Here is a 23,886-nt window from a genome sequence, read left to right as displayed (position 1 = left end):
ATTAAATTCAAATTTAAAACCTCCTCTGAAAATTTCCTAATTACGTCACTTTATTTTAAACCATGAATAAAACCGGCTTGTAATACTCGTCTGTTCTGAATAATCGATGTTCGTAAATCAATGTAGTCCATTCTGTTGGGTCGTGGGTAGATTGAATCTCGCCCCCAAAAGCGAATCACAGTATGGAGCACTCGGTAGAACATCCCCACAGTATACGTCATTCCACACCATGAATGTAGCTGACATTAGCTTTGCAATATAGTCAGAGGCTGTGGTGGTACGCCAACTATCGGAACCAGTAGGCCAACATCACACCCCGCCATCAGTGGATCGATCAGCAACCATCGAGGGAGAATACATGGCGAATTAAATCTGATTTGTTCTAAGATCGACCTCACAGAAAATCATAACAATCTACTGATGGATATGACTGATTAAAGAAAAAAAAAGGTGTGTATGTATATCCTTGAATTTCCAAAAGGCTAAGGTCTATTTTAAAGAAATAAAACCAAAACGAAAATAAATTTTTCTTTTTTCAATTTTTTTATAATTTTCAATTTCTTTTTTCAATTTTTTATAATTTTCAATTTCTTTTTTCAATTTCTTTATAAACTGAAAGGGGGAAAAAATCAACAAATCCAATTTAAAAAAAAAAATACTTACACAGATAGTTAACGAATAAATAGCATCGAAAGAAAATTATTTAATTAAATTAGAATGACAAAAAACTAAAGCTATTAGTGAAAAAAAAAAAAAAACATACCGAGAAAATCTACCCATGCTTTGGCAGTGGACAAAAAATAATTATAGAAACACCAAAGTTTAATCACGTCAGAGAAGAAGGAAGGGGAAAAAAAAAAAAAAAGAAAGCAAAAGAAACTATTAAATTCTATCAAAATAAATTATTCTTTCTGGGAACAACCAAGTTTTTCTTTTATTTATTTTTTCCCCTCTTACGCTAATAGAATACAGCATTAAATTTAAAAGTCAAATTAATTTCTTCAGTCTCAGTGGAAATTGAAAGCAGAAACATTCACTTAAAAGAGGAGTAAAAAAAAAAAAATACATAAATTTCCTCTTTTGAATAATACAATTGAAAATAGCAGGAAATACAGTAAATTCTTTTGAGCCACGCCCCTTTTATAGCTTATTTCAAGGGCGTTGTCATGTTGCTGACGTCAAATGCGCGCTATTGTTATTGTTTAGGTTTGATACGCAAGCTTGACAACTAGCGACACCTACTGAACAGATTACTTCGTGAGTACGAAAAAAGGATAATATTAAAACAAAAATTAATTAATTAAAATCTAGTGAACTATTATGCGTATCTCTCAGCTTAATAAAATGCGGAACTTCTAAAAACAAAATCTTTTTTTTTCATAATAATACAATATAATAATTTATTATTTTATAATTATTACAGTGTTAAATAACTTTTTTTACTATAACAAAAAATGTGTATTTTTACACATTATAAAAGCTTAAAAAACTTGAACGCAGTTTACCGTCTTAAAGCCTAATATTGCATCAAGATCACTACTGATATAAAATTCTACAATTGATGTATTAATAATAAAAATAATTAAACAGTCTATTTAATGACCAGGTTGTTATGAGATCGCAATCGGTCTTGCTCTATTATTATACCTGTCCAAAAGAATAGTATGGGACATCAGACAAAGTCATACACATTTGACGAACAGCATTTATGCCTGCCTGAAGACATCGATAAGGTTGCTCAACTACAATTTATAAACAGAACACCCAGCAGTGATAAACAACGCAATCTGCCCATGCAGCGTCCCTGAAAGAGAAAGTGAGAGAGAGAGAGAGAGAGAGAGAGAGAGAGAGACGCCCAGCGCGATAATTGCCTTACTGATATCGTAATACACCCTGTGGGAGTACCACTGGATACAAAGATCCCCGCGCGTGCTACACCACCATTCCATCGTACCTCAGTGTGGCGAGAGCAGGCGACACACGCAGTGGAAACCTACAATGTTTACTATGTCTTCGCGTTCAGCAGTCTTTTAAGGCATCCGCCCCCCCCCCCCCCCCCCCGTGTTCCAAACAGCTCGGCTGCACCCTGTCCCGTTTTTCTCTCCCTTTTGCTAAGACCAGGGGTGTGTGTGCGCGCGCACACACACACACACACACACACACACACGTGACATCAACCGCCAGCACAAGAGGGTCGTCGTCAAGATGTACAGGTCTTCTGGGACGACTGCCGTCATCCGCGTGAGTGAATGAAAACTCGCGGGTGGGGAAACAAAAGCCACTCCCTGGTTGTGTGCAGCCCGCCCTCTTGTGTTCACGTGCTTTTCCCCCCCCCTCCACTCCTCCTCCTCCTCCTCTACCACCAAACACCACCACCGACTCCGGAGCACTCAAAATCTGGCACACTCTTGCGCGCGTGGCGCCGACACGCAGTTTTGCTCCGGCCGTGGAAGGCGTCTGTGTGCGGCCCTAACATCACTCGTTCAGATAGTCGCCGGCAGGAAAGAACGCCTAGGCTGGCGTTTCGTTTAGTTGGTGGTCGACGCTCGTTTTATCTGGTGAACAACGAAGATCCGTCCATTGCTGTGCCTTACTGGCAAAGTGCCTTAACCCCCCCCCCCCCCTTTGTAAGATCTGTGCCGCTCTTACACCGCTCTCATCACGGTAGACAGTCGTACGTTCACCGTGGTCCTAAGGATACACACACGCAACTAGATCCCTGTGATTATCGTTTCGAAAGTTCTGTGATAACTGAATGCGTAGCTGCTTTCCGAGGTACAGTGTCGGCCATCAAGACGACCACCTACCCATCACATGTTTGTGCCATCTTCTCCGTTGCGACCTTTGGTAAGTGTCCGTTACGTTTTCATACGATCAACAGAGTTAAGCCTAAACGTTAGGCCTAATGTACGTGCAGTCCCAAACCAGCTGCATTGACTAAAGCGAATTCCCAATATTAGAGCCAGAGGAAATGCGATCTTAGGCGCGCGTTGGGAGGAGGGGATATTCTGATAGATTTCCCCTTGTTAGTAATTAATTGTGATAGGTGACGAATACTACTTCTCAGCGTGTTTTGTATCATTTCATGTGCTGTCACTAATCGTACATACGAAGCTTTCTTGTTCGTTCGAAAAGCATGCGAGGGTGGATACGTAACAGGAGTCTAATCAATGTGACCTTGCTGACATGGAGCTGTACAGTATTCGACAACACTGCCGAAATGTAGACTTCTAATGATTATGTCCACGTGCCTTTTCCCCTCCCTCTACGCCCATGTATTTTTTGCCTCAATTTTCGTTTTTTTTTTCTTTCTTTGATTTATAGGATTACGTCTTCACCCACTTTTCGTCTTTTATTTCTTTTTTTAAATTCAGATTTATGAATTTCTGCCTTCTCTTCAAGTGATATTAGGAGTTACGATCCACGAATAAACTCCAATTGCAACAAATGTTATTTTGTTGTGGTTTATTCTTCTTCGATGTGTGAATATTTTGAAAAAAAAAAAAAATTTTAAAATCGGTGAAGATGTCCTCTTGTAATTCAGCGTCTTTAACTCATCTTTGTCTCTTTCATAATCTTGGTGTGAAATTGAACTAAAACGTGCCCGTCCTGGTTGGCCCAGGATCGTGTATCTGTTCTCCTACCAACCGGCTTTGGATTCAGATCGTGGACATGGATGTCTTTAGACGACAGATGAATGTCATCGTCCAATGTAAGACTACCGTTCTGGCTTATTGGAGGTCTGAAGTGACTTAAAAAAAAAGTTCTATGTTTGATCTCTAAGAAAGAGTTTCCATGTTATCTAATCGTTATTCCATCTACAGTAGTTTGGCAATTGATATTTCAGATAATCATGGTATAATTTTCAATTATTGTTCGAATCCCAAGTAGATTATATAGATTAGAGATCCATATCCTATGATGTTATCGTAATCGAGATGGCGCCACCATCAATCTGGTATTTCCTGGAGCGACGTAAAGAGTTGAACATTGTGTCTAACCTCCAGTGAAATACCAAAAGAAATCTGAGCCAAATTAGTCAAGTTCTTCATGAAGTACATTCTCTAAGGGCATACTCCAATAATGAAATTGTCGTAAAGAATTCCATGTTTGGTCTATAAGAACATGGTGTGCTACACCTTTGGTAGGTGGCATTAATACAAAGAAGAAGAAAAAACGCAATCATCAGGAATCACAGTGTCCAATATGACCAATTCTATCTTTAATTTGTAAGCATCTTTTCCATTAGTATACCAGTCGGTGTTTGGAAACAAATTTATATTTAGAAGAGAAAAGATACTTTCGAGACATCATTTATTTATTTATTTATTTGTTTGTTTTTCTTATAATAAAAGAAAAAAGGACTGCTTTGTCCTTCCTATTCTCTAATGTCGTATCCTAATTTTGTGTGCAGAAAAGTGTTTTTCCAGGGAGGAGGGAAAAAAATGGGATGGCGAGAGAAGAGTTGTTTATTTCTATTTGCTTGCAAAGTTGTTAGTTGATTTCCCTGTTTTTAAGTACATCCAACACTTTGGTTGCTGTTAGCAACCAAAACTAGTTGAGATGCTTGAAATATAAAAGTCCCTTCACAGTGGGATGGGATCATGTTGTGGTCACTTACGCCGCCTTGAACTTTCAGCACTATACATGAAGTTAAAAGAAAGAACGAAGAAAGAAGAAAAAAAAAAAGAAAATATGAGTGGTCCTAACAACTGTAGTCACCAAGGCGTCAGTAAAGCACAGCGTACCCCTGGCATGGTGGTAGTTGAGCTGGGGGAGGGTGGGGAGAAGCTGGTGGGGGGGAGAGAAGGTTGACAGGGCAGCTGTCGCCGGTCTTTGACCTTGAGCGAGAGGGTGGAAGGAGGTCTAACTGCTGCTGGTGCTGTGTGTTGACTGTACTGCAGTCGGTTTCGGAATGTGAGGGTGTCCTTTCCGTTGACTTGGGTGTGGTTCCCTTATTTATTTATTTTTTTCTCGGATGGACTGAATGCTAAGGAGTTTAGTTAAACAGGTTTGAAGCCACATCACCCACAACATGTCGTGTATCCTTTATCTGAACTAATTTGTCACAAAGTGTTGTGTTTTATTATTATTATTATTTATATTTTCCTCCAATTAATTTCTGTCCATTTGCCTGTTTTTCATCTTCGACGTATTCAACGTCAATGCTACAAACAAACCATTGAACATCAACTATTTGGCACCCAGAACTGTGTATACCTTCAAGTGTGCTAATCTCAGATTGATAAAATAAAAACCGGAAATCTCGTAGTTGCTATTTATTGTTTGTAATGCTGAATTAGATTTGTTATGTAATAAATCCCAAATCTGACTAACTTTGTCCTTGTCCTTTCTAACAATAGACCATTGTCTCTCATAGCAACAATAGATCATTTCATTACAAAGATCTGTCAACATTATTGTTAAAGATGCATTGTTTGAAGGCTTCTCACTAAAATTGTTTTATTTGATGACACCTTTCTGGAGAAATCTTTTGGCATCGCTAACTCACTGGAAAATTGACAACGAATGTCTAAAGAGCGTGTGTTCAATCTCGTCAGTGTATTTCGTCAAATGTGAAGAAAGTCGCATTTTTGAATCGTTATGGATAATGTCCTCAACTATAAAGATATCGTGTCACATGGCAGGATAACAGAGAACGTAATTAATTAGATTTTTACTTGCTTCTATAGAATTATAGAAGCAAGTAAAGTCAAAAAGTGAGCTATTTTTTCTCTCACTGTGTTCTTCGGCCTGTTTACTTGTTTTAAAGGTGGGGGGAGGGATTCTGCCGCTTTCACGAGACTGGATGATTCAAGTTTTACTTGAAAAGGCCTTATACATATTTCAAGCCTTCTTAGAGAAGATTTTGACCCAGGGTTTTTCACTCAGTGGTCCTTCTGACTGTCCTACAGAGCATACGGTGTCTGTATTAGTTGTATTAAATGAAGAAGTAGGAAGATGACTTGTTTGCATTATCTTTAACTTAATGAAGGATTTAGCTTCTAGATAACGAGTGTAAAAGAACCTAAATCATGACTGACTTTCATATTTTAAAAGGTAGGTTACATGATTCTTAGTTTTATGCATGCTTTCTACTTCAGGAGAAAATATTCATCAATGAAAAATTCCGCGATAGTCGGAAGAATTCAATAATAAATAAAAAAAAAAACATTGTTGCACTTCTTTTGCTCTGTTATACACCAATCGTAACACGCTTAGCGAAATATTCTACGTAATACGTAGAATATTTCGCTATCAGCACTAAATTCTTGTAATCTAACAAATATTCCTAGAAGTCGATAATGTCCGTTTTTTTTTTTTTTTTCATACCCTTGCTTACACGCATGGTCCTGCTTATTAACAATGTTACATTCCGATATGCACGTGACCATAATTGTGTTGCTTGCGCGCTAACAATATGAGCACTATGGGAGTGGTGTGACGTTTCCTCTTGCAGGCTGATTTTCCTGTAAACCTAAGAAACAGAGGATTTTCCTGTGCCTGTTACTAAACTACCAGGAATTGCATTTATAATCCATCAGGACTTCACTCGGTAACAAGATCGATTAGACAGCTTGGTAAGCAGTAATGATTTTCAGGAACTAGTCAATAAAATCAAATAAGTTTGGCTTTAAAGTCAGTGTGTGTGTGTGTGTGTGTGTGTGTGTGTGTGTGTGTGTGTGTGTGTGTGTGTGTGTGTGTGTGTGTGTACGTGTGTTGAGAGAGCGGGCCAAAGCGGAGTTCAGATCTGACTGTCTATTGAATGATACAACACACTAATTTCCAAATATTGTTAAGTAAAGATTTACAGTGACATTGAACTCTAATGGAGTAGGCATCCTATTATAAGGATCTGAGATTCCTCATTTTCCAGCTGTATACCTTCTTCATATTACAACAATAGAATCTGCAGACTCCTTATCTTCTAGAATCTATAGCTTATTCATCCTTCAGCTGTAGAATCTATAGCATCTTCATCTGTAAAATCTATAACGTCTTCATCTATAAAATTTGAAGATTCTTCACCCGCCAACTATAATCTCCATAACATTCTCATCTTCCAACAGCAGAATCAATAGCTTCATCATCTTCTAACTGTAGATTCTATAACTTCTTCATCTTCAACTTGTAGATCTTCCAGTTGTAGACACTACAGCTTGTTCAATCTTCCAGGTGAAGACTATAGATTCTTCATCTTTCGCATAATACATTTGGAAGTTGGAAGTTATTGATAGATTTTTTCCTTTGATTTTCGAACTGGTGCACAAATATGAATATCACACGAATGATTCCAAGACTTAGATGGAAAGGATCCATTTATTGGAGAAGCACATAAAGATGTTCAACAGTGATCTCTGAACTTAAATGACTAATAGCAATAACTTGTGGTATGAAAAATCCGGGTTTCCAAGAAGGAAAAAACTTTCATCTCCGTATGACACATTAACTCACCTTCAGATGAAAAGTTCATAAAGATTTCCTCGCAGTCTAAATGGGATTCGAACCTAGGTCTTTCCAACAGGAAAACACATATCGTGATATTCTCACAGTTGCGCCACAGAAACACCGATCAATAGCAAGGGAAACCACTGGCATTTAAATTAATATCAATGTCACATTTATGGCTGATAAAATATTCAAAGAAAAAAAAATGAAGAAATTGCAATATCTAATACGCTATTGCATCCCTTCATGGCATTCACAGAGAGTTTGGATTAAACAGATTAAAAACCGTAGCTTAGTCAGTAAAGGGAAAAGTAGAAATAATACCACGTGGTTTAGAAATGACTATGGAGAAGTATTACCATGGGAAACAAACGATCCACCAAGTTTTTGATGTGAATTATCTATGAAGTGACGTGGGCAAGAGTATAACCAATAATAAAAAAAGAGATTGGGGGACTTGATTAATGGAGGGAACAGTAAGTAAAGTGGAAAGGGAAAAAAATCAAAAAGTAACGTTGATATTAAGTATTCTCGCGATATGTCATCTGTATATGTCACCTTTATAAGGCTAATTCGTATCCTGGAAAGGACACCTTGGAAGCTGTTATAATCGCTAGGATTTGGGTTTGTAAACACAGTCCAAGCCAACCATGAAAACGATACAAAAAAAAACTTTCTCATTTGTAATCCCAGTTGACTGCTTGAGACCGAAATCTAAAGTTCCCTCCCATTTATCCGACCTCCCAAACAGTCCAAGAGCAAAGCAGCTTTACCACTGTTTTAAAGTCCTTTGCGTGTCAGGGAATCATGTTTATAGTTGCCATCACTTTTGCCATAATTTGATTTTATAGCTTCAGTCGGCTTTTAAGGAGACAGCGGATTAAATATACAGTAGAAGAGGGATACTTAAAAAAAAAAGTATGCTGGAATCTCATAAACGATAAAACTGGCAATGAACTTCGTTTAGATGATGAAGTGACAACATAATTGACTTCTAATCTTATATACATTCGCTCGATTAATCCCGATAACATACGAAATTGAATGGATACAAGAGCGTGATATAACACCCGAGTTTCTAGGAGAAAAATCTGTACCCGTGTTTGGGAAAGATTCTGGAGTTGCTCGGGAAGATGATACTATACTTCAAATCACCCATCTACCTTCTCAGTATGAAAGAACACTGGACACGGGGTAGAGCCTCATCACACAGACATATCAAATGTTCTATTGTAGTACAACGAATACGACTGTTGTCTTGAGATGATAGTTTCCCCAGATAGATTCCATCTTTAATAGTTTAGTTCCAGTCGAACACTTGCTTACTTATGTTGAAAAAAGTAAACGAATCTTTGCGCATGTCTTGTTTGCATAATAGCTGTCAAACACGATGATTGCAATGCTGAGACGCGCGTTGTGATTTACAACAGTGAAATTGACAGATTTGGTTTTTGGTCTTTCAAATAAATGAGAATCGTACACGGGTGTTGATGTCTAACGAGTTGAAATGTGATGTGGATATTTGTAAATCAAAATTGACAAGAATAAAATTCTGTTTTCAAATCGTATTTGTGGAGTCATTGGCGTCAACTATGTATTACTTGGTCGATCAAGTTAGGATTAAAAGATTGGAAATGGTTCACTTGGTTAAAGAAAAGTACTCGATTGCTGAAGCAAATCACAAGGAAGTGCCGAAATGGTGCGTGAAAAGATATAGGCCTAATTTGTAACAGAATGACAGGTGTCCATACTTGCGAAGGTGTTTGCATTTGTCCGTTGGAGTTCCGCTTAGCAGCGATATTACAGTAGCCAACAAAACACGAATCACAAAGAGAAAAAAAAAGTTTCTGCTGTCATCTACGCAACACTTCACTGGTTCCAGAAGCTGACGGGATCTTCTTTTGCCAACTGAGTAGACACCTGATGGTGTAAGAGGAAATGAGACATACAACTGGGAAAGTTTTTCTTCTTGTGCAATTACCAACCGAGCCTGATCGATGCATGGTTCAAATTTAGGGCTTTTTCTTGGCTACGTCGTACTTTCGTACAGAATCGGGAAAAAAATCGGAGAGGGGAGGGGATTAGCGTTCATCACTGGATCGTCCCATTTACTTCTGTTTCGGAGCAAAAGTCTAATACCCCTGTTGAAAGAGTTGCAAAAAGGGGGGGGGGGAACAAGATAGGAGAAAAGAGGGGGGGGAGTGGGGTTAGCCCGTTTGATGCACATGAACGCTCTTGAGCGTCGAGTTTTTGAAGAGGGTGTGGAGGAAGAGATCGTCTCAGCGAGGCTAACTCTACGGGGTGCACTGACACCATTTAAACATCTGTAAACCGCGACTTTCTTGATTCTCCGGTGGCGGCCGCAAGCTCTCCCCCTTATGGCGTGGATGTTCCCACCGATTAGGGCACGGCTCGGCAGCTCTTCGCTCCGACGAACAGATCTGTGAGCGTGGCGCTCTGACGATGCCGTCTGTGATAACCACGGACTTGGGGGGGAGGGGGCGGGGGAAGTCACCTCGAATGCGCAGTGAAGCAATCACGCGAGAACAAGCTTCCTGCTTTCTCTCTCTCTCTCTCTCTCTCTCTCTCTCTGTTCTGTTTATTACAAGCATTCTTGGTTTTATTTTTTATTTATCTTTCTCTCCCTCTGGGAAACTTTTTTTTTTACCGCTGTATATTAATTTTCTTTCTCTCTGGCATATATAACTTCTTTGGTTTATTTCTATCTTCTACTTTCCTTTTTTTCTCTTTTAATTTCTTTAATCGATCTCTTTTTTGTTTATTTTCAGTCGTATGTATCTTTCGCAAGATAATACGCCATTACATTTGGAACACCGGTGTGCCAAAGTGTGGTCGACTATCGCCTATTTCGTTCTTGACTAAGCAATTACATTTCCTTTGTATACTTCATGAAAAGTATTATTACGTCACGTTCATCTTGGTTCGGTCGATAATACGCCATTACATTTGGAACACCACCAGTGTGCCAAAGTGTGGTCGACTATATCGCCTATTTCGTTCTTGACTAAGCAATTACATTTCCTTTACTTGTGTACTTTATGAAAAATATTACGTCACGTTCATCTTAGTTTAGTCGATAATAAACAAATGAAAGTTATTTTAATTGTTATTCCTCTCTCTCTCTCTCTCATTATAATGTATCATCAGTAAAAAAACATTTTTCACTAGTATAATGATCTCCAACTCTTAGAACGATTTACTTTAAAAGAAAAAAACAAAACAGCAGTTGAAAAATTACCCTAAAATGATGTCATGAAAGTCTATTATGAGATTAGCTGTTTACCATTGTCTGTTGTAAAGTCGCAAATTATCTTCTATACATCCGCATTACTTACATCATTATTCTAATTCCAACGGCTAATATACTGAGCGTATACTTATAAATATGTATGATAGTGTCGAATTTAATCCACACAAGCATTTGTCATTTAAATATATATAAAAACAAACCTAACTTCTTCTTTGTATTTGAATCGCGACTATTTTAAACAAAAAAAAAAAGAAAGAAGAAATTTGAATGGATTAAAATAATCATCGTAAATAATTACAGTTCTGGAGATATAAAGCAATCGATAGAATGATAAAAGAAAGCAGATGCAGTCTTTTGAGAGAAAAAGAATTACATAATCCTTTAGGGATTATATAATTCTTTTCTCCCCATTCCTCTACGTGTGCAAATTACACCGAGGCACAAGAGCCAGCCACGATGCGCAAGCCATACATGGCTGGTAGTTATTTAAGGCAACAATGTTGGATTGCGTTCGCGTTAGGTCAACTGCATCAACACGTGCGCATACAGAACCATCTAACAAATAATTAAACAATAGAAATCAGAGAATCCATTATTATTTTCACTCAGTACCCCTTTTTAACTTCATTAATTACATTACTAATTGATTTTACTGCGTAATGATGGTATTTGTTTTGTTATAAGTTGACACTAATAACAAAACAAAATGCAAGGTAGGGATTTTGGTTCCAGAATAAATTGAAATTTAGGCAAAGGGAACATCGTTGTTGTTTAGAAGGCATTGCCAAGAAAGTAATATTGAAAACAGTTGTGAGTCACAAGTTTCCGTGTCGTCTTATTCAATGAATCTTTAATGTTTCTAACACCATTTGTCACAAACTAGCGTTCATAAATCATTTGCTAGCTTCTCCAACAACCATCGCAATTGGCAGCCATTCAGAGTAGTTTAAAACTGACCTTAACACTCCTTCAAGTGTGGACTTACACTGGGAATCCCACTGCAGTGATATAGTTGTGGGGAGGATGGTGCGGGGGTTGTGCTGATTTATGATCTGGCACGTGGCTGACTGAGATGCTGTAATTCCACTGGTCTATCCTTCTTCATCTTGAGAGTTTTTTCTTTCTTTCTTTTTTTTTTTTCTTTTCTTTCTTCTTATTTTCGTCTGTTTCCAAGTTTTCCTCAAAACGTCTTGGAGGTCAGAGTCTTGCGTGGCCTTGGAGTGGGTTATTTCCTTTTCGTCGGAACAATGAACGCTGCCACCGAAAAGAGGTCGCGGTAGGTCATACGGCAGCGGAACGACCCAGGTGGAGATATGGGGAAGTTGTTGATGAACAAAAGATGGAGGAAATGGTGTTGGAGGTTTTTGCGGGAGGAATGGGAAATGAAGGTGGTAAAAAGGGGGGTTCCCCCCTTTTTTTTGCATCCCGCTGTTTGCTATTATAAATGATGATGCTTCTTATATTTGGTGGGTTACATCCCTCCTCCCTCCAATCTTCTAAACCAAGAACGGGAGGAAGCCACACACCCGAGTGTGACTTCCCGCGTGAGTAAACCGAACCATTTGTATTAGGGGAAAATATTAATATTTACGTTGCGGATAACGAAAAGTAATACCGCTGTTTCGAAACTCCATCCTGACCCACAAACGCCGTCGCAAACCAAGGCATCAACGAAACTTAATCGAAGAGTAGCTCGTAGAAATAAAATCCTTCATTCACATTCACAAAGATAAAGAAATTGATGCTTGTGACATAGTTTTCAAGTTCTTTTCTGATAGCTCATTTGTCCAATTAACAAACATAAAACCCTGCTCATAGCCTTTAGTTGTTTTATCTGTAATTCCAACCAGTCACAACCACAGGCTTTCTGTTGTTCTCTTGTAATCTTACGTAGCCTTCTTAGTATTTAAAGATGCATATCTAAGAAAGACTAGTTGTCACATATATAAAGACAAAAGTTCGACTCCCGTCTAAAACATGTAGAATCATTATTAGGACTTTTTTACAAAATATACAAAGTAAATTTGGTTTAATCCTTTATCCAAGTGTAAGCAAACAAAGTTTGCGCCTGAAGTATCTTCAGGACTGAGGCAACTCGTGGTAAAGGTGGACTAAGCTCTCATCACTCCTTGTCTTAGTATCTCCCATAATGCAAAGCACTTCTTACGGACATGTATAATGCTATGTATTAAGGGAAGGGCCACTACCCAGACCGGTTTCGATCTTTATTGAGGTGTCGTCAGTGGGAGCCAGACCCAGAGGTGGTGATTCAGTCCTGAAGATACTTCAGGCGCAAACTTTGTTTGCTTACATTTGGATAAAAAATTAAATTAAATTTATTATAGTCTAACCAAGTGGAAAAAAACTTCCAACAAAATATACAAAGCAGCCACAGAACACACAATTAATAGAAAACCGACACGTCATTCATAGTCATAGGACGGTGGGGGGCTGTGCTGAATATTTTCTATGTAATACTCAAATAGTAGATTATTTTCATCGTTCGGTGTGAGACTACTTTGCTTACTGAAGGTCTGAAGTGGCTCGAATCAATGTCATGTTTGATTATTAAACAACCTTGTTTAAAATCTTGTTTCGTTAAGTGTGTTCTTCATACTTACAAATGATTCCTGTTCTTTTGTGAACGCGATATGCGTTCCAAAGATGGTTTGATTGTTTTTCATGATAATCTTACGTAGAAAATGTCCCCAAATATAAATAATCATTAACGTTCACTGATCTCAAGGATTATTTAGTATTTCGTTCAGGTGCATACTTAAGATACTATAAAAAAGGAAAGAAGAAAAAAAGAAAGAATAGAACTCGTATAGTTTATATCATGGGGACACTGAATGCCTTGCATACAAATAGCGCTTATATAAATATGTAATGGAGAGAATGTTAGGCGTTTTAGTTCGATGTCCTAAATCTCTCTTTCTGAGATGTTTCGTTGATGATTAAGAGAAAGTTTCATTGGTGTAGTCAGTATTCAGAATGTGCACTTTGATGACGATCACAGTCATCTTTTTCCACCGCTTAAAAGCCCCCCACCCCTTCCTTCTAAGAATTTATAATTTTTCTAATCAGAATTTATTATCCTGACTCGAGACTAATTCTCGGAAGCTAGCTACACGCTGTGACTTGATTAATGTACATTTAGTCACGTGCTACGTACAGACAGAATAGTTCACTACCAACAATGGTGTGTGTGCGTGCGTTACTTTGTTTCGCACTGTTAACATTAGCAAATACAGTTACCATTTGTTGATCTACGTATAATAAGATTATTGTTTTCTTCTTTTATTTATTTTTGTAAGCTTTGACGTATCAGGAAGAACTTGGGTTAACCGTGGGTGGCTTTTTACACTCAACACGTGTGTGTTTTTTGATATAATTTTCGTGCATGTGTACGTGTCTATTATGGGGGAAGGTTCTTGTAATTATACGAGGTCCAAGGTATGACCTTTGAAGCTAGTAAATTGCACTAAGGCTAATTTCATCAGGGTTTTCGCTAATGGCGTTATTATAAATCTCTGCCAATCAGAATGGAGACCGAGGTTATTATTATCTTCTTATAAAAAAAAAAAAAAAAAAAAAAAAACGAGAAGGTGTTAGTGCAGAATGCACTGGGTAAAGTTCCAAAGGGATTACGTTTGCTTGTTCGTGATACCGAACTTAACCAATGTTGACGTCCTCTTAAGGGTGACGGACCGATGCTTTTTTTTTTGGGGGGGGGGGGGGGTAGTAATGAAGGGGTAGATAGACGTTCCGATGCGTAAATCTTGGCCTTTTCGTGCCCTTAACCTCTTCCCTCCTCCTCCCTTGGGCACGGACTTCACTACCACGACGACATGATCGCGGTGCCCTTGTTCCCACCCGCAGGCTATCAGTCACCCCTTCCGACACCTGCAGGGGTGGTACACTATGAGCTTCTCTGTAGTCGGGCATAAGAAAAAGGTAAAGTGCTTGTTATCTGATCGTGAGAATGTCGCGCATGTACCGCCCATCTTGGAATGAGTTCCGTGCTTAACCACGAATGTACAGGTTGAGTAAATGAATTTGTTTTGGGGGGGAAAGGAGGGTGGTTAGGGTGGGGTCTTTGCCTCTTCGTGTTCTGTGATGACTTTTTAAATCGCATTTTTTTTTTATCTGAAGAGTGTGGTTTGTAAAGAATCTCGTGGGTGCAATTAAAAGAGCAGTAATGGTGGAAGTTAGATAGAGAAAGAAATTTTATATTTCTTTCTGTTTTGCTAAGCGTGCAGCTATTTCATAGTAAGACAGCGTAAGCAAGTTAAGACACTCCATTGAGCGGGAAAGTTATTTTAACCACAAGTTTTTCCTTTTATTTCTCATGGCTCACGTACGTCTATAATTGAGGACAATCTTGAATCATCCCTCTGTGGTGACATTGAAGTGTCTCTATAATAGATGGCATACGGACACGGATTGTTGACTGTAGTGCAGTCGATAGCATCGATGTCTTTTGTTTGGAAAAAGCTTAGGTTCGGTTCTGGTAATAACAGAACATTTATAAGAGTTTTCTACTGAGGATCAATTAGCTAGTCCATAATCTTAATCAGATTAGGGAGTCTACAGATAAAGCCTTCCTGCTAGGCCAGGTTGTTAATGTCACTGTGGTACTTGTCATCAATCAAGATTCATTGCGCCACCAAGTGGTTTTTCGAGAATAATCTTCAAAGAGGAATCATGGGATGTGCAACCACAGACATGTTGTTAATAAAAGTCTCAGTAGATCCTACCATGGGGATGTTCGAATTTGCTCATGTTTCGAAATTAAACTGAATTGAAACATAAACGGAGATGAGTTCAACTTAGACGCAGTTTACGCTCAAATTTAAAAAAAAAAAAAAAAAAAAAAAAATTGTCAAGAATATGGTCTTGTTTTAACTATTACAGACAAATGGCCTATCTGATTGATATATAGCATTTGAAAAGTCAGTTTTCAAATTATTCCCTAGTTTTCAATCGCGTATGGAAATCTGAGAGTTCAAAATGCATCCGACACTTGTGGAGTGTAACGAAACCTAGAAAAATCGGCGAGGATTCCACCGCTCAAGTCTAACGTGTATTAGTAGGAGGAAAATAAAACTTGTAAGATGATGCAATCATTTGGTGGATCCACCCCCCGATACCATAAAACAAAATGCAGCTTTCATTAGACTCTCAGACTGAGTCCGCTGATGTGTATCCTCTCGTGAAAACAGCTACTGCATGTGACGCGGTCTACGATGGCGCCACCGAACGCTAGGCGTGTCCTGTCGAACCCTTGTCTGCCATCCCGACCAACACCCCCGCTACAGTCCGCTACTCAGACGGCCTCTCACAGTACCCGAGTTCAAAGACACTCTGGATTTTTTCGTGAGGCATCAAGCCTTACTGATTTTGGTCACCCCGACACGCAACTAGTGGCTGACAGAGACAGGCGTTTGCTTCCGCGTTTTTAACCTTTTTTTTTTTTTTAGGTTTTTATTGACAGACTTTTTTGCGTGTTTGTTTAGTTTGAGGTCGATAGTATACACTAGTTTAAACTCCTTTTTTTTTCTTTATTTATTTATTTACTTCCCGTTTCTATTTTGGTTTCTATTTATCCTGTCTTTCCCCTTCGTGTCTATATACACGAATTTTGTAAAACGCCACTCTTTTCCGTTTTATGTTCGTCTGTCTACTGTACCACAAAAATATCCACCGACACCTTCAAGTACGACACTAATTAATTTTTAATCCTATCTCCACCCCATTTCTCTCTTATGTATGTATGGAATATAAAGAATAAATTGTAGAAATAAAAACATCCGACCATACATTACGGATACTTAAATAGAGTTCGACTAACGACCCCCTCTTCTACCCAATATCTCAAAGATTTCTCAGTTGAGCATGTTAGTCATGTATAAAACGAATGGCTAGCTTAACCTATGCCATAATATGCTTTGAAGCGTATCTAATCTATTTGGCAATTTACCAACACTACTGCGCTTGCGCCTAGGCTTGTGTTTCTACCAAACACTCACTCTATTTGTATCAGATTCAACAAATGTAGAATTAACGCTTCATTTTTAAACTTTTAAGCGATACGAAATATCTGACAGTTTATATTGTTATAAGACAGATTGGTAGAATATCGTGCTATGTTTGATATTGTTATAATGCTGATTGTTAGAATAACGTGATTTTTAATATTGTTGAAAGGCAGACGATGTTCGAATACTGTACGATTTTTGATATTGTTATCAGACAAATTGTTACATCTGATTTTTGATATTGTGATGATCATAACAAGATCAAAATCTTCTTCTATCAACATCTATTATCTTCTTCCATTATGATAATGTACGTTTAAAAAAAATTACTAAACTTTACTATTTTTTTCAAAATGCAATATTTTTATTTTTTTTCTTTTATTTTTATAGCAAGAAGGCCGTGCCCTCCCGCCTGACATACGGAGGCTTTCTCCTGTATTTGCCACCCTCGTCCCCACCTGCCGCATCGCACTCCCTCAGATGCAACACATGAATTCTATCATGAGTTCAAAAGAAGTAGGTGAATTCCTGTCTTTCTTTAATTTTTTTTTCTATTTTGTATTTATTGATTGAGTGTTGGGTCTGTAAACCTGAAATACGGGGTAATTACTACATTATTTGATCTTTTGTTTAGCTATTCTAGTACGCTAAGCAACAATATATAATACCAAGTGCAAAGAGTATTGTTGAGGCCACTCATTGTTGCGATAGAATTTTGTCGGTTGGCACATACATTTTGTTTTCTTAACAATGATAATATTTGAATGATTAGTTCATTTGATATCCGAATGCACATAAAATAGTTATTCCTATCCTGTACACACACATACACACCCCCATTACCTTCTTTGATGATATAGGTTTTGAGGTAGACAGAGGATTAAAACAGGAACCAGAACAAACATTTTCCACACCGCGCCTATTTGGCAAGACGATGTTCAGATTTTGTGTCTGAAGTTGCATAAAAATTCTTTCTCTGTCTGTCTGTCGGTGACACATCACACGTGCAAGCTCCGTTGGTACAGTTTACAATTAAACTCCACACAATGTTTGTCGATGAAACCGCTATCGAAAAAGAAAAACTTCAATGATTACAATAATTTTTTTTTTTAGGTTAAATAGTCGTTCTATCGAAGAGGAAGGAGGTTCTGTTTGTTATACAACTGCAAATGGGTTGCATGATCGCATGAGTCATGCTTCCAGGTATTCCACATCTGCAGAAAATCTCTTGATGGGTGGAGTAGATCCGTGTTGGTATAAACTGGTTGGACTATGCACGTGTTGCGGTTCAAGTTTTAGAATTTATACTAAATAATAAAATCCCCCCCCCCATGTTTAAATCATCATTGGGAAGGCAGTTGCTATAACGGATATTTTTCGATTAGTGATGCTGATTCTATACTAATGATGATCAAAAATCGCTCAAGAGAATAACTGTTAAGGCATTAGTTTCCTATTTTGATTATAGGTACAGATGGCGCCACTAGTCCTATTACGAACTGAATAGCTTACATTTAAAAATTAAAATAGCATTTTGACTGACCACTTTCTTAGATACAGACTCTATATTTTAATTATTATTAAAATATAGAAATTAGATTATTTCCTTTAACTTATCAATACTATATCGATTTATTTATTCAATAAATGTTTATTGTAATAAATTGACATTTATTACAATAAACATTTGCTGGTGACGTCCAAAATGTGTCAGTTTTACCATCATTGATATTTATATCGAATAGTCGACCCTCCCCCTTCAAAGGACTGACTTATCCCCAGGATTACTAGCATTCAGCTCAACCACTGTACCATTCTTTGTCTCTCTCAGCCACATTCTCTTCCTAAGGGCAGGTATATTAACATCAATAAATTATTTGTATTCTAGAAAAGGGCCAATTCCTTGGTCTTTTATAAGGAGATAGCCCTATTCTCACTGACATAATCGTGTAGAGATATGTCATGGAATGTACTTAGCATTTTACCGCTACGAATATTTGATAAATTGAAAGAACAATGGCGTAGCTATCGCATCAGTGAATATGAATTTTTACACACTCAATAGAGGCGCTTATATGAGAGGCTATGAGTTGCAACACGTGTAGAAATAACTCGGTAATTTTCTCTATTGGTTTATTTATTGCCCCTAAAACAGATTTAGATAGAATCATTCAAGTCTTTATGAGACTTTGGATAATTTATAGACTTCGGTAGAGAGTGTGTAGCGATATAACATACTTAAAAGTAAACCGATGCATGTATCCACCCTCCATCGAGATACTTCCTGTTTTCTATCGTAAAATAATTTTCTTCCACTCTGAATTTTCCGGTCACTCCTTCCATTGTATATTCACTACCTGCTGTCCTCTTTAAATGCGTCTTTGGCCCAGTCCGAAACCCCAGCAGCTATCTGCATAAAACGAAAGAATATTCATTTTCCTTTAAATATTTTAATTATTTACTTCATGAGTACCGATCACAAATTCAATTATGGTAATATATAAATAATTCGTATTTTGCCCGCCTTATATTGAAGCCCTAAAAAGATTTGTTCACCCATGAATAGACACCAAAAAACCAGACTTTAATATGTGAAGACGTCTGCAGTCTCGTGCTCCAATCCCTCCCTTCGATGCTCGCATAATTTCGTGTGTAATGGGATGCACTTAGAATGTATATATTAACATAATTGCAGAGAAAGGTTACTGATAGCACTGCCCCTTCGTGAGTTGATCGCAGAAGCTATAGCGCACTTTGGGGGGGGGGGGGGATAAATAGAATGGGGAGGAAATAAGGAAAGCGAGAGAAAATATAAATAAAAGTATTCAGTAGTATCAGAAACTGAAGCTCACCCTTTAGGCTTAACAACACACGCAACATATAAAGAATATGATGGTAGCAAGTTGCGTGCACTCTAAGAGCCTCTTTTAGACAAGAAAGCACGGTTATCTCGGCCACTTTAATCCTGACCTCCGTCGCCTTTAGGTGAGAATAATTGCAGCTTCTGTCAGACTAAGAAGTTGTGTCTTCCTGCAGTGGATCGGGTCTGGCAAAATGAGTTTGCAGCGTGAGCTATTACTGGAAGGTTAGTTGGAATTCATCTGCACTCGCTTCTTCTTCTCCCGAATATATTTGAGGCCACACGAAGTTTTTTTTTTTTTTTTTTTTTTTTTTTTTTTTTTTTTTTTTTTTTGCCTCTTACGCAATTGTTGCAAGTGCCATGAATGAGAAATTATCTTTTTTGCCCACTCCATCTATTATTCTAGACACCTGTAAGTTGATGTTATCGATGTCTGAAATATCTTGTTTTCTTTGACGCTAACGTAGTTCTTCTTGTACTCCCATTCTCACGATATCACACACATACACACACCAGTGGGCTCATCCATGAAAATCTGACGTCACACTCTTCATGACTAATTGGGATGTTTCATGATATTATCGTGATGATGGATTACCTACAATCCATACCTCTTCCACAAGGGATTTTGGTTTCGATAAGATAGAAAGATGTATAACAAGATATTCATATGAATACAGGTAGATATAGATAGCAGTGGAAAGGGCGAGAATGGGCGAGGTGTCCAATAAAAGAAAGGTGTCCCCTTTGAAATCATTTCCCCCTACATTGTAACATAAACTGTTCGTCTAGGAAGCCATCTTCTTAGGGATAGTTTTTTGTTTTCTATTGGTTGTTACTTTAAACAGATAGAACGAAGAATAAAAGAAGATTGTAGGTTAGATAAATACCTATAAGGCGATTGCGAAACACGTTCGAAATTAATGAAGACATGGATGCGTTTTGTTTTATTTTCGTATTAGCAACAACAGAAGATATTTCGCTGAATCAAATCAAAATTAGCTTAATAACCCGTCTTTGATGAGTTTCTTCTTTGGCGCTAGTCCTACAAGGATAAATGCTGACATCCTAACCAAGTGGAATATTGTCCTCAGCAAGAGTACAACTTGAAGTACCAAACAACTCGACATCAATATCTATTCTAAAGAAACTGTTTATTTTGGAAATGTACAGTGCTGCCATCTGTGAAGATTCTATGAATCAAGGCATTGCGAACGATACGATTTTAATAAATTATTTTTATTTATTCGTTGTCCATACTGTGCCTTTTTTTTTTTTTTTTACATTCTTATTACTGTTTCTGAAGTGAACTCTGTGTGTGTGTGTGTGCGGGCAGGTTCTCTAGTTCACGTGGAGACGAATTCGTTCATGCATCCTTCTTAGCAATGGTATGACCTCGTTGTTTATTGCCCAAACCTCTCCAAAAACGCAGCGCCAAGAAGAAATCTAACCCGTAGAATTATGTAATCAAGGGGGTGGCCTTTCTGTCCCCCTTTATGGTCGCAAAAGCTGTGACGTCACAATTAGAGGGTGTAATTGATCATGAACTACACGCACTTAAACAGGGCCCTTCTACCTAGTTATTCCGTCAAATAGCCGTAATTTGGACGGCCTAGCTGTAAACAACGTCGCTCGTCCCCCTAGCGGAGTATTAATTAAAGGCACCTACTACGGACCCAGCAACGATAATCACACCTGTCCAGCGGAGATCGTGCCTGTTCACCGCCGGAGCGATGTCTCACGGCGACAGGGATTATGTATGGAAGGGGGGCGGGGGGAAGCTTCTTTATCGTTCCGTTCCTGTTTCAATCTCTCTCTCTCTTTATAGGAAGGGGAACTTTGGTATCGACCGGGGTGTACTTGATGGGGAGTTGCTTCGCTAATAATGATTCCAAATGGTGGGGAGCACAGGTGGGGGACTTTCTCCCTGCGCATCAAGGGGACCCTTGTTAATCAATTTTAGGTGTGTTTGATCTTCTTCCTCCCTCTTACTATTGTGTGTGTGATGAGCTGAAAATACGGAGGTCTGTATATACGTAAGGAGTTGTAGGGTGTGTATATTATTTCGCATTTCTGAGTTACTGTTTCTCTCTTCTGTTCCATCTGTTCACATCCCCAATCTTTCTCAGGACTCTCATATCTGCGGTCTCTAGTCTTTGGTCAAGTGTTTTACTTCTGATCCAGCTCTCAGATCCATAAGTTAAGACTGGTTTGAACACTGTCTTGTATACAGCTAATTTAGTGTTCCGACTAATTTCTCTCTTATTCCATATGAATTTATTCAATTGACTTCCCACCATACCAGCTTTGCTGATTCTGTTGTCTATTTCTATATTTAATTTACCATCTTCACTAAAAATCGTGCCTAAATAGCTGAAATGTTTTACTTGTTCCACAGGTTCTCCATTCACAATTTAATTGTGGAAAATAGACAGAGTAACCGAAGTATATGTGTGTGTATACACACGCGCACACACACACACACACACACACACACATTAATTTTTGTTAAGTTTAACATACAACAGAGATAATATAAGTAGTTTGAAATTCCAGAGACTTGTTTAGCTATATTTTAACCAAAAACGTGAACACGAATCGAACTGTGAACACGGGTCTGAACTCATACAGCAATTTTTTCCCCTTAAAACTGCTTGATGAGTTCTGACTCATCCACTTAGTGTTACATTTATAAAGTTTTTGACCACAAAACCTTCGTATTTTAGCAAATTCTAACTACAATGCACCTTGCATCTTAACTAAAAATATTCTGTTTTAACTGAATTTTCCGAGATACTCTCGATCCAATATACCTAAAATAACTGGGTTATTTTGCTTCTCCTTTTTTGTTTCCTAAAGTATCAGTGTAATGTTTCCCAGCTTTGCATGATATCCTGATGTAGAAAAAAGGGGTTGCGGGTTACACAGGAAGCTGTGACTAAACTATACGCTTGCAAAAACCATGTGGATAAAAGAGATTTTAAGCAGAACAGTATCCAAATCCTAGACATTGCAATGAAAATCATTTGAATCAGTTCTTCGCATTAACTAGATATTGATGCGCTTTGGGAAATGAAGGATTAACAAAACAAAGCGATTAGTTGCTCAAAATACAAAATAAAAAAAAAATAAAAAAAAATGAAAAATTTTAAAAATAAAAATGAATGCGTTTTTGCTAGCAAAAAAAAAAGATCTAAAACAATTCACATGGAATAGCAGATACCTTATTAGTATAGATTGCGTATCTGTATGTGCCAATGGTCACATGGTACAGCGTATGACACATGACGTTTCCTTCTTTTTCATTTTTTTTTTTTTCTATCTCTCTTTCCTCATTTCCTACAATTTCCACCTTTTCACCTCAGTCACCTGAAAAATAATAAGACGGTATTTCTTTACGTCTCATAGGTACAAGCTTCTACTTGGAACAGCGTCTCCGAAACAAATCGGAGGTCACTGATCCTTAAACAACCCTCTCTCAGGTGCCCGACTTTTATTTTTTCCCCCCTTTCTTTCTCTCACTAATGCATCAGCAAAACCACCTGAATTTATTCTGTCTAGAGCGCGCGCATCACTCGCAGATAAGGAAGAGGCACTCTTGAACTTCCGTTGCGTTTCTAAACAAGTAGTTTGCAGTAATTAAGCTTCGTTTTCTCACCTGTAAAACAATCCCTGCAGTGAGGGGGGAGAGGGGGTGGGAGAGGAAGAAACATGAGATGTGCAAATGTGACACGGAAGTCATTGAGTGCCAACCATAATCTCAGACGGACGCCTAAAGTAGGACAATGAATGTCATAATAGAACGAACATGGTTATTAACAGTGACCAGTTGAAGAGTAAGCGAACGAAGAAATTTTCACATATTTTACATTGCTGGGGGATGGTTTGGAGAGGTCTTTGATCTCGTTTTTCACGCCTTCAGACAACTACGAAGAAATTGCATTTAGCACATTTAACTTGGGATAATTAATCCCATTGCGCATGCGTCATTTACCTTTTGTTGACACGCACATGCGCACAAACAGATTCTTTCCATTTTTTTTTTTTTTTTTTTTTTTTTTTTTCACACCGTAATTTCTCTTTGCAGGCCGAATGTCCGCCAACTCAGATGGAACCTGTTGATCTTAGTATAAACAAAAGCCGATCTTCACTATCCTCTTCTCCGAATAGCCCTGCCGTTTCACCCAACCCACCCGTCTTCATACCGTCACCCGTGTCATCCACAGATAGTTTCTCGTGCATTGACCTCCGCCTCAATAAAGGTA

The 23,886-nt window shown here is 38.1% G+C and overlaps 1 protein-coding gene across 1 annotated transcript in view; it reads left to right on the top strand.

The window, feature by feature from the left end:
• The window catches only part of LOC150100687 (uncharacterized), a 185,840-nt gene that overhangs the window by 114,294 nt on the left and 47,660 nt on the right, over positions 1–23,886 (top strand). Inside the window, exons 4-5 of the mRNA XM_090401119.1 lie at positions 17,152–17,277; positions 23,709–23,883. Of these exons, the coding sequence (XP_090257245.1) occupies positions 17,152–17,277; positions 23,709–23,883 (301 nt within the window). The remainder of the gene's footprint in view (positions 1–17,151; positions 17,278–23,708; positions 23,884–23,886) is intronic.

Source organism: Typopeltis vanoorti, chromosome 12, assembly GCF_054136105.1.
Source record: "Typopeltis vanoorti isolate ZY-2024b chromosome 12, IOZ_Tvanoo_1.0, whole genome shotgun sequence".
Lineage (NCBI taxonomy): Eukaryota > Metazoa > Arthropoda > Arachnida > Uropygi > Thelyphonidae > Typopeltis > Typopeltis vanoorti.
Note: the sequence above shows the minus strand (reverse complement) of the source record. Positions and strands in the feature narration are given on the sequence as shown.